The sequence below is a fragment of the Vitis riparia genome, chromosome 19 (assembly GCF_004353265.1).
Source record: "Vitis riparia cultivar Riparia Gloire de Montpellier isolate 1030 chromosome 19, EGFV_Vit.rip_1.0, whole genome shotgun sequence".
NCBI lineage: Eukaryota > Viridiplantae > Streptophyta > Magnoliopsida > Vitales > Vitaceae > Vitis > Vitis riparia.
The window spans coordinates 15,756,695-15,772,632 of record NC_048449.1 but is presented as its reverse complement, the minus strand read 5'-3'; the positions used below and the strand labels follow the sequence as shown (position 1 = coordinate 15,772,632).

The 15,938-nt window shown below is 36.8% G+C and overlaps 1 protein-coding gene across 1 annotated transcript; it reads left to right on the top strand.

Moving 5' to 3' along the window:
• Nucleotides 1-260: 260 nt before the first annotated feature.
• LOC117908523 (structural maintenance of chromosomes protein 2-1) lies at nt 261-8,330 on the top strand. The gene is given in 9 exon segments (XM_034822155.1): nt 261-452; nt 455-657; nt 1,958-2,647; nt 2,838-2,962; nt 3,064-3,370; nt 3,473-3,605; nt 3,608-3,931; nt 4,018-4,077; nt 7,665-8,330. Coding segments are annotated over 7 exon segments (1,617 nt in total). The 5' UTR covers nt 261-343; the 3' UTR covers nt 3,658-3,931; nt 4,018-4,077; nt 7,665-8,330.
• Nucleotides 8,331-15,938: the final 7,608 nt, after the last annotated feature.

The window sequence follows — 15,938 nt, the reverse complement described above, 5'->3', positions numbered from 1 at the left end:
GGTTAAAAAAAAAACATTTCCATCATTTCAAAAGAGTTCAAAAAAAAAAAAAGAAATTGGTGATGGATGGGCCTCATAGAAAATAGAGAAGTAAAAGGATAAATAATGTAAGACGCTCTCCCAACTGACCTATCCCCGCTGACGTGTTAACAGTTATACTTTGTTTATATAATATTTTAATTAAAAATAACAATCCAGTCATTTCCCGCCTTTGAAATAAAGAGACATTCATTTCAAAACCCCTCCAAAATCCCCACTCCCTCTCTCGAACTACAGGGTTTCCATCTCCGAAACCACCCTCTTCATCTTTACCCCTTAGGGTTTCAATTTCATCATCCCAATAATGTACATAAAGGACATCTGCTTGGAGGGCTTCAAATCCTACGCCACTCGCACGGTCGTCCCTGGCTTCGATCCCTACTTCAATGCCATCACGGGCCTTAATGGTTCCGGAAGTCCAACATTCTTGAATCCATTTGCTTTGTGTTGGGATTACCAATTTGCAGCAGGTCCGCTTCCAATCTCCAGGAGCTGGTCCATAAGCAAGGCCAAGCTGGGGTTACTAAGGCCACCGTGTCGGTGGTGTTCGATAATTCTGATAGGAGTCGGAGTCCGCTCGGCTACCAGGATTGTCCAGATATTACGGTAACACGGCAGGTGTGTGGGGTTTGCACTGATTTTTAGTTTTTTAGTGTATTTTTATAGCCATTTTGTAAATTTTAGGTTTTCTGACTATTGTGAATGTATTCTCCATGCGAGTTTTTGACAACTCCATTAAAATGAAAAAGAAAGATGTCCTGTTTGGTTGCTGAGGAACTGTTGAGAAGTATTGTAATACTATTATGTAATGTTATGTTTTGTTATTTTTTGGTATGTATGTTTTAGATCGTTCAAATTTGAAAGAAGAAAGCTTCATATGGGTGAAATTGTGAAACATGTTTGCTTGTATTCAGAAATTTCATGATCCTTTGGATATGATTTAAGCCTGTTTTCAGTGTAATTAGTTTTTTATTTTTTGGATTTCTTTCTTTCTTTCTTTCAGTGAAATAGGCCAATCTTAGAACGATTGCACTTGAGAAATTGGTAAAAATGTTAGATCTGGGGAGGATTTTTGTGCATTTTTCAGGCACAGCGATTTTTTGTGGTGCTTAAACTCACAATAAATGAAATTATGTCATTTTTCTTTTTAGATTTTGGTAATTTCAAGAACTTCCTGTTTGCTTGCTGAGACAAGAGGCAAATAACTAGAATAGAAATTTGACTTCTCTGTTTATGTGGTTTTTTGTATCCGCAACTGAAAAGGATCCTAATTAAGCTGAACAGTTGTAGTACATTGAGTTGGGTGAGGTTTGCAGATCCTATGGTCCTTAGTAATGGAACATGGAGATTCAAAATTTTATCCGATGTTTTGTTTTCCTACCTTTCTCAGCAACTAAATGGAGGACAAAGTCTTATCTTTTTTCCTTTTTTCTTTTTTTATTTTTTTTTTATTTTTATAATTTTAATAACATAAGAACTTAGTCTAGTTTTTTTTCTCTTCACTCTGGTATAAACATTGTTATCTAAGGGTGTTAAAAACTGACCAAATTCTTATGCCTTTTTAAAACTATTTTGGTTCTTCTGTTGAAGGCTCTATTCTAGATGGTAAAAAACATAAAAAAATGGAAAAAAAAAGAAGATAAAATTATAATTTTGGGATTTACTAAATGACAAGAATTCTATTCTATTACTGTTTGGATCATCACTTTACTTTCCATGGAAAATTTGTACCAAAATTAATCAGCATTAAGTCATTTCACATATTTTTCCAAAAGTTAATTGTCACTTTAATGTGGTAGCATATGTAATACACCCAATAATCGGTTTGCACCAACTAGTGCTATGCTAATGTCCTTTTGGACCTTCAATGCATTGCTTTTATTCCAACTTAGTCTAGAATTGTTTGCTTACTTGGCAGATTGTGGTTGGTGGAAGGAACAAATACCTGATAAATGGACACCTTGCCCAGCCTAGTCGAGTTCAAAATCTTTTCTACTCTGTACAGCTCAATGTTAACAACCCACATTTTCTCATAATGCAAGGGCGCATCACCAAGGTCTTAAACATGAAACCTCCTGAGATATTATCTATCCTTGAAGAGGTTGCTGGGACAAGAATGTATGACACAAAGAAAGAGGCTGCTCTGAAAACACTTGAGAAGAAGCAGAGCAAAGTTGATGAGATTGATAAGCTTCTTGACCAGGAGATATTGCCTGCTTTGGAGAAGTTGAGGAAAGAATGGATGCAGGATATGCAATGGGCTAATGGCAATGCAGAATTACATCAACTTAAAAGGTTCTGCATTGCCTATGAATTTGTTCAAGCAGAGAAGATTAGGGACAGTGCAGTCTCTGGGGTTGAACAAGTAAAGATGAAGCTTGCTGATATTGAAGACGGTCACAAAAGGATGCCGGTGGAAATACAGGAAATGGAGACACAAGTGTCAAACTTGACTGCTGAAAAGGAGGCAAGTATGGGTGGAGAGGTAAAAGTTTTATCAGAGAATGTAGATGCTCTTTCTCGTGAGCTTGTGAAGCAAGCATCAGTACTGAAAAATCAAGAAGACACTCTCAGGAGTGAAAAAGAGAATGCTGAAAAGGTAACTGGAGCCTGGCACCAAACAAATGAAGATATGTTTTCTCTTTGTTGGAAGCATTGCATGCTTATCAATAGCTTTTGTTTTTTGACAGTTTGCTTTTTGTGTTTTCTTTTCCTGTTTTGTACTAATATTTTTCTGCTGTTATTGTGAGTTGTATGGAATATCACATTTAGTTGTGTTGATGTTACCAGATTGTTAGAGGTTTGAAGATTTAAAAGTCTGTTGAAGAGAGGCCTCTGCTGTCAAAAGGGCTGAAAATGGGGCAGCTGATCTAAAACAAAGAGCTGAGGGACTTTCTAAGAATTTGGAAGAGTGTGAAAAAGAGTACCAGGTAAAAAGAGTGCTAATATATCTCATTCTGCTATTGAACTTGATGGGCATTGTTATTGCTCTCATTTATAGGCAAGCTGAGTTGTATTTAAAAGATATGTTGTACATACCATGATACTAGCTGGTAAGAGCAGTGGAAGTGAGGAAAAATGCCTTGAAGATCAACTAGCTGATGCACAAGTAACAGTTAGAAGTGCAGAAACAGAATTGAAACAACTCAACACAAAAATAACTCATTGTGAAAAAGAGCTGAAAGAGAAAACAAATGAGTTAATAGCTAAGTGTGAAGAAGCTGTTTCTGTTGAGAATGAGCTTAATGTGAGGAGAAAGGATGTGGAAAATATCAAAATGGCATTGGAATCTCTTACATACAAAGAAGGTCAGATGGAAGCATCACAAAAGGTTAGTGTGCTCTTTCCCAAATGGCTCCCAGCACTACATAAATGATATATGAATCCCAATTTGATCACACTTCTACATATTAGATTGCAAAATGCTTTTCAGGAACGTGCTCTTGAGCTGGACGTGGTGCAGAAGTTAAAAGATGAGACAAGGATTGTTTCTGCTCAACTGAGAAATGTTCAGTTTACATACCGTGACCCAGTGAAGAATTTTGATAGGTCAAGGGTGAAAGGTGTGGTGCAAAACTAATCAAAGTGAAGGATAGCTCCACAATGACTGCCTTATAGGTTGGGAATGCATGATAGGATATAATTGGTTTGCTTTCAAGGGCTTAATTCATTTGCCAATATTTATGACTACAAAATAACATATGCATTCTTATGCTGAGTTCACTTACGGGTTGCTGGTGGGAAGTTGTTTAATGTTGTTGTAGACACAGAAAATACTGGAAAACTACTGCTTCAAAATGGTGATCTCCGGAGAAGAGTAATGATCATACTGTTGAACAAAATTCAATCCCATACTGTTCCTTTAAGAGTTCAAAATGCAGCTTCCAGATTGGTTAGTCAATGCACTTAGTTTTCTCCATAATTTAATGGTTTTGGTCTGTCAGCCATGGTTCAAATATTATTATTTGGCATCTTCAGGTTGGTAAGGAGAATGCAGAACTTGCTCTTTCTTTGGTTGGATATGATGAGGAACTAAAGGTATGCTTCCATGATGTCGAACCTCATTATTGAATGTTGCACTTTGTGAAATGTTTGTATATTGCCATGTTACTAGAAATTTTAGTGCTTGGGCATAATTCCATCACATATTTGTTGTGAAAATGGGCAAGCCTTATTTATCTTATTGCATAGCATATGCAGTGGGAATTGAGCATTGACCTCTCTTGCATTTTTAACCAAATTCTGCTGGATAATAGCTTTACTAAAAGTTGGTATAAATGTCGCAGAGTGCATGGAATATGTGTTTGGTTCAACCTTTGTTTGTAAAAGTATTGATGTTGCAAAGGAGGTAAACTCATTTTGGCAAAGCAGTTATCTGTGCAGTTATTTGAGTAGTATGATTCTATTTGAATGTTTTGTTGATGCCATATTTCAGATACTTGTTTTTCTACTCCATTTCTGGAAAAATTATTTTCTTGGAATTTACATCAAAGCACAAAGTTTGACATATTTTTGCTGCATTGCACTGAATAATTCTGCAAAAAAATGAAACAATGAAGCATGCGATGATTTTACCAGAAATGCAGCTGAAAAGCAGAAGTATATTTCTGCTCTTTTGGAATTTACTTCAAAGCACAAAGTTTCATATATTTTTGCTGCATTGCCCTGAATAATTCTGTAAAAAATGAAATGATGAAACATGTGATATATATATATGTATGTATATATGTGTGTGTGTGTGTTACCTATTATTTGATCTAATTTGAAAATATTCTATCCTTTGATTTTTCCTATTCCTTGTCCATCCAGTCATTTAAGTAGAATATTTAGTGTGTGTGTGTGTGTTACCTATTATTTGATCTACTTTGAGAATATTCTATTTGATTTTTCCTATTCCTTGTCCATCCAGTCATTTAGGTTGAATATTTAGTTTGTGTGTGTGCGCTACCTATCATTTGATCTACTTTGAGACTATTCTATCCTTTGATTTTTCCTATTCCTTGTCCATCCAATTATTTAAGTAGAATATTTGGTGTGTGTGTGTGTGTTACCTATTATTTGATCTACTTTGAGAATATCATATCATTTGATTTTTCCTATTCCTTGTCCATCCAGTCATTTAAGTTGAATATTTAGGAAACAAGGACAATACCATCTTAAGATTTCAAGTGCGTGCCATCATCTGAAGGACAATCTTGTTAAAAAGTTTTCCTTGCCTTGTAGGCAATTTTTTTATGGAAATATGTTTAAGGCTTCAGCACCTTTGTTTTTCATTTTGTTTTGAGGTTTCTGTGTCAGTTGCCTTCAAGAGATTCTTCTTTGTTTTGTAGATTTTTTCTATTAGTTCTCTTTTGAGAATGATTAGTCCTACTGGTGACATATAGGTTAAATAGAATTAGATAGATTGTATCAATCAATTGGTTCCATCCTTTAAATTTAAAATGGCTATAAATATAGCTTCATAACCAAATTTGGGACTGCCATACTGCCCTGCACCTTATGAGCTATTCTGAGGTTTCCTCAACCATTATACTCAAGCAATGCCATCAGCAATAAAAAATTGAAATCACCATCTAATGAGCACGATTTAGTACCCTATGTATGAGATACCTTGATTTGATCATTTTGTCCCTTGGATTTTCATTGATTTATATAAAAAAGTTTGAACAGTTGGAACATGTTAATGTTATTTAGAAGGAAAATAGTGTGTGAAAAATTGTATAGTTAAAATCATGTGGTTAAATTGGTTTTTGTACATTGGGGGTAGTGTATGTGGGACCTATTAGATAGTAGATTTTGACTGTTTTTTGCTTATGCAAAATGATTTTAATGATTTTTTTTTAAAGATTATGGAAATTGAAGTGAGCCAAACCCATTTCATACATTGCAATCTATCAAGATAGAAATGGGTTTGAAATGAAATGACTAATATACTTATTATGTATTAATGGAATAAGACAATTTTAAACTAAGCCAACAAATAGAAGTTTCATTTTGATCAATGCTTTTCTTTTAATCGTTGTTTGGATGATGATTTTGATTTAACATTAAGGATTTTGTGATCAAGTATTTGAATGAATGGAATGCCAATGGTCTTTTGAAGATTCTGCTTATGTTTGATGTTAATAAATTTGAAGGTTGATAGAATGGTGATGGTGGCATTGTAACAATGAGAGTCGTTTTGTGTACTCACACCTTGGTTGCTTTGTATACTTTTTCTTTTAATACAATTGCCTTTGCTTATTAAAAACAATGAGAGTTGTTGTAGTTGTACTGGTGATGGAATGGTAGTAGCAATGGGGATGATGCTATCATTAACATTTTCTATACCACCTCTTTTACCAATGTCGAATATAGCTGTGGACCTGCATTTTTCACGTGTGTCCCCACTCAATGGTGAGATGGTGAAAAATTAGTTTAGGAAAAGTTGGAGTCGCCACTCATTTTATTTTATTTTAAAAGGGAAAATAAAACAAGAAAGAAAAACTCTAAAGAAGTGATTCTATAGTTTTGGAAAAGCAAGTCTTGAAAAACTTGAGTCTTGGTTCGGGGATCAGGTTACCTATCGGGAAGATACCTCTAAGAGATAACACCCTTCTAAGCCTTAAAGAGGTCTCTAGTGACTAAGTCGAGGGAAATGTGACAATTAATTAATTGATTGAAGGTACCTAGGTAGATTAAGGTGATTTCAGAATTAACATGCCAAGCTAGAAAGTCAAATCATGATCATAAAGGAGTCAAAGTGTGTACCCGGACTGCTTCTCAAGCGCTATCATAAAACATCAAGGCAATCAAACATGACATCAAGCAAGAGCATAGTACACAAAGAAATGGATATTCGTGGAATTTTGAAAATGGGGTGATGGAGAGCGTACCTAGACAACAAATTGAGCGCTAAAATGAGGAACAAGGTTAGCTCAATAATATGTGTAAAATCATCTCATGTATTCACGAAGAGGAAACACAATCAATCAAATATTAAACAAACAATATTGAAGAAAATATTATGAATGTTGGGCCCTCACCAAAGCCCTAATTAATTTTGCATGAGTTGATTCTATGAATTCCATTGTTTGGAATTATGAAGTTTGTTCATGCTTGTTGAAAATTGAGAAAATCAAGAAAATGGTTGAAAGTAAAAGAAAATAGTGAAAATGCATGTCAAGAGGAAAAATGGCAGAAAAAGATTATTGAAACCTGGATTTTACTGCCTAAAAAAGGTCTGAAGATGATTCTCTAAAATCAGAGTTATTAGGATGAAGATGATTTTGAAAACATAATTCAAAACAGGTAAAATCACGAGGAAAATAAGAGGGGTGGAAAAGGAAGAGGATAGTGCGCACCAGAGTGGCCATGTCGGAGCGAGGCTTGGGGGTTTGGCTGTAGCTGGATTGCTGATGGTTGTATGAAGAGGCCTTTGTACATTGCTGGCATGTCTGGAGAAGAATTGGCCATATTCATTTTAGAGCATGTGCTCACTTGTTGCCACTCATTCTCGAGTTTCAAGTCTTTGCTCAGGAGTTCATTTGATTCATCAGTTTTTTCACAATTTTCTTTTGGATTATTTTGTAGCTCATATTCTTTGTTTTCCTGCTTATCATGAACTTCATCTTTTACCTTTTCAGTTATCCTAACCAATCATCTGTAGCCTGTATGAGGGAGTTCACTGATGGCCCACTTCCATCATTCGAAGATGTAGCTATGGCAAGGGTGTCAGTTTCTGATTTGAGATATTGTTACGCTCGAAGAGGGCTCTCAACTTCGTTTAGCATTGTTGGTTTTGCCATTTTAACCAACTTGATGATAACAATAGACTACTTTCTTGACATCGCTAGCTCTGCGAGATGTCTCAAGTTGTAGCTCAAAAGACTCATGTTCGGAGATCTTACTACCAGTGGTTGTTACTTGGCTTGCTTCCTTTAACCGTTTGCATGGGCAAAACTGAAACCTGATGCAGTTTTCCGGTCTACATATGGCTGTTTTATCTCCAACTTCTCACTTGCTGATGCCAATAATAACAACAGTGTCATGACTTCAATCATTTCCAGTTCTAGCAAAGACTTTATTCTGAAATCTCGTCTGAAATTATGAAGTATTGATGCTCTGGAACCCATGACTAACAAACACAGCTTCAACTTGTGTTGCCTGTCACTTCCCTTTTTTCCTCTGTTTTCTCAATACTTGTTTTTCTATTTTCTTTTCCACTTTATAGAACTGAAGATGATAGTTTTGCATGTATCGACTTAAGAGGAACATCAATCTCAATTAATGTGATTTTAAGAATTGACTCCTGTTTAGAGCTTTGCAATCTGTTGGTTATCGAAAAGGTGTCTGACAGACCACTCTGCTTCATTCTCTAAATCAAGCTTAGATATCACTACCTGTTTCAATCTTTAAGGTCCAATTTCAAATTCGAAGGCGGAACTTTCTGTTCCTACTGCAATTGAGAGTGCAAATTCTGCAAGTTATGGGTAATCATCTTAGTTTGATTAAATTGTAGGTGTTCATTCCGCACATGAGTTTGAAGTTGCTCCAATTTCTTCTACATCTTAGCAAGCTTGACAGTGTTGAAGGAATTCTTGAAAATCTAAAATACATCTATGAGCAATCTTGGAAACATTCAGCAATCTGCAGGTTCTTCACATGCTATCTTCTTTACACTTGGAGCCGTCATCATCACCTTTAGGGTTGTTGCAATCACCATCTCTTTCTATAGAGTCCCATCTTTTCTATATGGATGAAATATAGAAGTGCCAATAACAGGAATGGAAGTGTCACATTCGGTGCTTGCCTCAACTTTAGTGATGTGGATGGTATCATATCTAAGAACATTCAGTTTCGCTATAACTGGCAAAGCTTTCTTGAGAATGGAAATAGAGTCCTTTGTTGTGCCTGATTTCAGTGATCAGTTTACCCTTGCAGATTACTTCAGAAGTTGTGACTAATTGTCATGCAACCAGGTGCACTAATTGTGCTAAGAAATTCTATTTGAGTGAAGAAGAGAATGTAAAGTGGCTTATGAGAGCTTTGATTTCATGCCAACACTTTGACCTGAACTTCACTCTCAATGCCATCTAAAAATTGGTGAGTTTTGGTTGGTTGTATCATATGGGTGAGCCCTTGGTCTGAATGAGAGAATAAACTTGTTACTGGATCGAATTTCTTCTTAATATTTTCCTAAAACACATTTAGCCATTCACTATTTGGATATTTAATCAAGGTGGCAGAAATTGATCTTTTCAATATATCTCCAATGCCTTCCAAGATCTCCATTACTAGCAATTTTGTCACATCCCCTAATGTTTTGAGTTTGAGTGTTATCAGAACTGCTACTACAACCTGGAGTATAAAAATTTTAATTCCATCCTCTAAACTACTTTGCGCCATGTTTAAGCAAGTTAAACAGGTTAACTTAGAGACTTCTTCTGGAACTTTCCCCGATTAGTTGACAACTTTAGACATCAAATACCTGTAGTTTTCTCATTTCCAGAGATGAGAAGAGTGGCTTTTATTGGGCTTTTGTTGAAGAATATCAACTATAAATCCCATGAGATTATGTTCCAGTAAGCTTCCTTCTTGATGTTTCTCTAGTAATTTTGTGACAATAGGTTTGAAAGGCAAGGAAGAGTTTCCATAATTTGTAATGCATTGAATCCAAGTATCATTCCCAGTAGCAACATTAGAGTCAGGGACCCAATCATGCTCCACCTTGATCATTGGCATCTTCCTTTCTAGGCTCAACTCTATAAACTCTAGGAGTTATAAGAATCAATATATGTATGTGATTTTTCATGAACGAGTCTGTGACTATTTGCAACTATCATAAGAGATTGCCATTGATTTTTGATTCCCAGTCGGATCCATCTGAAATTTTTGCTTTGGTATCACAGATGAAATGCAAAATTTCCATGGCAACTCCTCATTCTGGCGAGATATTGTGGTAACCATTTTAAGAGATAAACTTCTTCCATAGGCATGGATAGTAGAAAATACCAAACCAAAAGCATCATTGCCCCTTAATGCATTCTGAAATTGACTTTGAACTTTCAAAGCTATGACACTTGTTGCAAACAGGGTCATTGAACGAATTGATTGTGGGAGGGCATCTGATATCAAAAGATGTTATTGAACTTAAAGTTGGGCTCATGGTATTTTTGCTGCATGTTGTACAACATTCTACAGAATTGGACATCCCAAAGACAACCAGGATGCTCTATGCTTCAACACAAACTACATCTTTCCAGGTCTTTGTAAAACAATCTTCATCACCACTGATAATGAGTCCAGAAGCAAGTGAATTAACAAAAGCAAACAAAAAGGAAGGATGGCCCACCAAAACAGGATTTCGATGTTTCAAAAGCAATGGTAATAAACTGATGCAAATCAACCATGATGACATTGTTTCCACAAGACAACCTTTGCAATTTCCTATTTCTTTCCTATCCAAAGTTCCCCACATTTTCATCCCATGTTGAAGCAATTCTATCGACAATTTCGATAGTTATGTCAACGCCAGTGCTCCTTAATGAAAATACAACAGAAGCTTTTACATAACATTAGCCAAGGGAGCAAAAATCTCATTCATTGTTCACAAGGGATCACGATACTGAAGCTTCTTTCACTTCCTTTAAGCCCTTGAGACAAATGGTATCGAGACCATTAAGAACAAATGCGAGGGCCTTTGAAGAAGGGGGTATTCTAGCCACTCCAATCTTTCCTGCATTACCAAATACCAGGGACAAGGTAGCAAGTAAAGGATCATCGTAAGGATTCGATGTCTAATATCCATATCATAGACCTCAACTCTTGTCATTCCGATCTCAGTATGATATATTTGTTTATACAGTGAGTATGAGATGCCATGAGAGGTGTGGCATTGAAGAGGACTATGGCAATCTTTGTTGAAAATCAAGACTAACATATGTTGTAGGACTCCGTGAGCCTGGATCAATGAAAGATGAACAACCCTGAATTAATAAGAAAACAAACGAAAGCTTGGCTTTTGGCAATTGCGGTAGACCCTTTAAACCATTATTAGCTATCAGACCCAGTAGACCCTCCTGTCATTTTGTTTACTTGGAGGTTCTTCAAGATCACAGACCATGCTGACGTTTTGCAATCAATATGCTTTTTAAGATCACCAGGAGCAACAATCTAAACTTAGAATCAGACCATCCATAACTGTGTGGTCATTGGACGAGAAAACCTTTAGGTCTTTTTTAAGGAACATGTATTAAGGACCCTCCCACAGCTTTCTTTATCCATTCCCTTGCCAAGTGATATGTTCTCTTCTATCTTGCCACTCTGAATTCAAGGAAAATGAGTACCAAATTAAATGTCATAACTAACTTGTTCACCGTGGCAGCCTTTAGTTTGAGCTTTACAATTTTTAGAAAACCCGTGATGGATCAAATTCCCATGCTGCATTCCTGGACGCACCAAAACTCATGCTAATGTCTCTCCTATGTTCTTCCACCCCTGCTTTGTTTCATTCGTTCTTTAGTAATAAATACTTTAACTGGTGCCAAACAATCTTCCTCCTGGAACAGTAGTTGTACGAGAAACCCCTGAACCTGCTTTCTTCTTCCAAATTTAGATATCGAGTTTTGACAGTATCAGGAAGCCATTCTCTAACGCCATCGATCAAGGACGCATACATGATTGGAAATACTCAAAATATCCACATAAAACAGAGGACGACTAGAAATGGAGCATGGAAAAAAAAAAAAAATCCAACGGAAGCCACATTTCGCATTTTATTCCATGGGCTTAGGTTGGTGAGGGGAGTATGAGCAGATTCTAGCAAACAAATACAGCCACACTTCTCATGTAATGCACAGTAAATAAATAAAGGTAGAACCTTTCAGCCCTAAATCAAAACTAGAGAACTCCTAAGGGAGAAATCAATAACATCTATAGAAGCAATCAAGTACCAATGCAAACAAACATATAACCTTTGTCATTGTACACCTAAGCATCCAGACAAAACCCAAAATCCCGCAAAGATCAATACATAACAAGAAGATAACGAGAATGAAGGAAGGGTCTATAGAAAGTGTACCTGGAAATGCTCCCCCCTGGTAAGAAAATCCCCATTGGTATATCGTCTCAGATCTCTTACTTAGCTTTGTCATGCTTCCTTCCTTTCCCTATGAAGACAATCTCAGAATCCCCCCATTCAAAACCACCAGCGTGTGCTTTTTATAGCAATTGGTAACCGTCCCACCTGAGGACTCCTCTTTTCGAATTCTACATCTCATTCACCAGAGAAATCCTTTTTGAATTTCCAAAAATCAATCCATGCATATCACCTAAAGAGTCCCACATTTTCCAAAAACTTCTCCATTGGTAGATTTTCCTTTAAAAGCATCAAATTATTAAATCAGATAAATGAATAAAGATTTTCTTGAAGAATATAAGATGATAATAATAAATAAATGAATAAATAGCAAGATAATAAACATATAAATAAGTAATAGTAAATAAATAAGTAAATAAAAATAGGTGATTGATAATAATAAAAAATAAATAAACAAACAAATAAATAGATAAATGAGATAAATGAGCCATGCAAGGCATGTTAGGCATGCAAGCCATGCAACCATACAAGTCACGCTAAGAATGCCTAATAGGCCAAGTGTACCTAAATGGACCTAAGTGAACTTAGATAGGCCTAAGGTGGTGCCTAATTGGCCAAATGTACCTAAATGGGCCTAAGGTGGTGCCTAACTGAGTCTAACCTAAAGTGCACCTAAGTGAAGTCTAATCTAAACTCGAAGACAACTAAGGTCATAGTTCTGAAAGGCGCGCCTAGGCTCGGGGGCGCGACGCCACCTCCAGCGCCCGCCTGAAGGGAGGCGACGCCCTCACGAAGGCGCCGCTTAGCGCGCAAGGCGCTCGCCTCCAGCAAGGCGCGAGCGGTCGCCGAGTCGCCTCCGACGGCCCGACAGTACGCGCTCTCCTTTCCTTCTCTTCTTCTTCTTCTTCTTCTTTTCCTCCTCCAGTGAGTTGCAGAGACGCGGCAGCGCGCTAGCCTAATTTTTTTTTTTATTTTCTGGGCCAAAACGAGGCGTTTGGACCCTATTCACTTAAGTGCACAGGGACCAAAACGACGTCGTTTGGAGCCTGTTCATTAAGTGCACAGGGACCAAAACGACGTCGTTTGGACCCTGTTCTTTTAAAAAAAAAACAGGCCAAAACGAATCCGTTTGGCCTGTTCCTTCCATCCAGCCCCTTTTCTGTCTTTCTCCACCCGAGACCACTGCCATTCTTTGCCCTAGCCTCTTCCGTGCTGGAGAAGTGAAGAAGAAGAAGAAAAAGAAGAAGAAAAATAGGGGAAAATAGGAGAAAAATAAAGGGAAATAGGTGCGCCTCATTCACTAAAGCCGCGCCTTAGATGCGCCTTGCGCCTCAGGCTCCAGGACTACTTTGCGCCTTGGTGCGCCTTGAGCCTTTTAAAACTATGCTAAGGTCATAATGAGGAGCCAGATAAACCTCTCAACCAAAGTCTCCAAGGTGGCTCAGAAAAGATAAGCTACATGAGTAGTAATGGGCCATCGGGGAATTGTTGTAAAGTATCGAACGAAAACCTAATAGGACATGTGCTAAGAGAGTAAAATGGAGGGTCTACAATAGCAGGTGGTTATTGGATGTAAAAAAGATACTAATGAATAAAATAAGTAAAAATGTCTTTTTATTTGGTTTTTTTCTTTTCACATCCAACAATCCCTTACCATATGAGTAGGTTGTAATAAAGATGATAATAAATATGGTATGAAAATCATTTTCATGGGAGTGGTATTATTGATCTGTTGTCATGGCAATGACACAATGGGTCCCCATGGAGAGTCCTAAGGGCTTGGCCATGGAAGGTTCCTTGGTTATCAAACAAAATAAAAATGACACAGTGGGGTGGCATGATTTGGTAATAAAGCTAATGTGTTAGTGGTGGTGGTTACATAAGTAGTGGTGAAGATGGCATAGTGATAGGAGTGTTGGTGGCTATAGTGATGGTTTAGCAAAAATGGTGGGTGGGGTAATCGTCTATGGCTCTATATCTTTGTTTTAAATACTAAGATCTATGGATTTCGAAGAAGATAATGCCAAATTCTATTTATCTTGAAATCCCTTCTTTTGCACCTCTCATCTAAATGGCCCCTTAGAGAAAAGCTAGGACCATGATGGTAGTGTCAATCAAAACCATTAATGATCCAAATAGATACTTACAATGGAATTGCTCTTTAATAGTAATCGGATAAACCAAACTCTAAATCTCTGCATGGCCAAGTTTAGTTGCTTTTTGCTTAAGAAAATAGATGATTATGCCAATTAAAGTTAAGTCTTTGGGTTTTCTATACCAATGCACTTCAAAGAATTTGGAAAATTTTAGTTCTTTTGAAAGTTGAACTTCTATTACACATTTCCTTTAGTGTATAGTCTTCAAAATCATTGGTAAAAGATATTATGTTTTTGTATCATCAAATTAGTATTGTTGGTTTATTTGTATCATCAATGATTTACTAAATTATTGTTTGACTGAAATAAGAATTGGGAATATCTTTTCAGTCCATTTTGTTTGTTTTCTGCAGTGATTTTCAAGTGTATGATATGTAAAAAATGCATAATGATTTGGATTTATATCTAGAGTTGGTAATTGATAGAGTAGTGGTCTAAAACTACTTCTTTGGACAACCAATTCTCCTAATGGTTGTGGGTGTGTGTGGCCCTATAAGTATGTGCTTTCTAAGACCTTTCTCATGTGCGACCTCATATTTGTATGAAGAGAGATGGACAAACCATGGGGGATGTGCAGCCCCATTCCACTATGTTCTTCAATACCTTACTTCATGTGTAGCCTCATACCCACGCATGGAGAGACGAATAGGCCCGCAGGCCACATGAGAGGCCCCATACCTGTATGTGTTCTAGCATCCTCTTTCATGTGTGGCCCTATTCCTATACATGGAGAAATAGACGAGTCCATAGGCAAACAAATTGTGAACAACCTCCTTTGAGCTCAATAAATTGGGTAAATAAACATGCTCTCTTACACCCTCTCTCATTCATGGATGTGCAGCCCCATATCTGCATGTTCTCTAACACTATCTGACCAAAGCATGTCCTGTTTATAACCTAGTTGAAGAACTTCAGCTTGGGTATGAATTTATCTGGTGTTAGAGGCTAACCTCTAACCGGACATGTCTATAATTAGTTAACCTGTTTTACTCAAAGGGATGGACGTAAACCTGATCGAATCAGGTGGTCCCAAGTCCAGGGTATTATTTTCAGCTCTAAAACATTCACTGCTTTCTTATTGCTTTTTGTTTATATGCAAACTGGTCATAGTGTGAATTATATGGTGAATTTTATTTTTGATTTAGCCAAAGCTAATTTGTATTGAAATGAATGGTCCACAGGTTGCTTTTGACAGGGATATTTCCACTCCAAGTGTTACTCTTGATGGTGATATATTTCAACCAAGTGGTCTTCTGACTGGTGGTAGTCGCAAGTAAACCACCTGCCTGCTTATTTTCTATCTAGTTAACATTCTTTCCGGGGGTGTAGTTACCTGTCATTTCAATTGCTTATTGTTTGTAAGAACATATAAATACAAAATTGAGTAATTTTGCAGTTCTTTTGGTTATTTTTTTTATTTAATTTTTTGATGCATACATATGTTTCAAGTATGTTGGAAAAAGGCCATTTGTACTACCATACCTACATTAGAAGATGCTCTCAAGGTTCAAATCAACTTTAGTAAAATAACCTTTTAAATTAACAATTTATTGTTTTAGAGGTGGTGGTGATTCATTAAGGCAACTTCATGCTTTGGCAGAGGCTAAATCAAAACTTTGAATTCATCAACAAAAGTTATCAGAAATTGAAGCAAAGGTCAACTT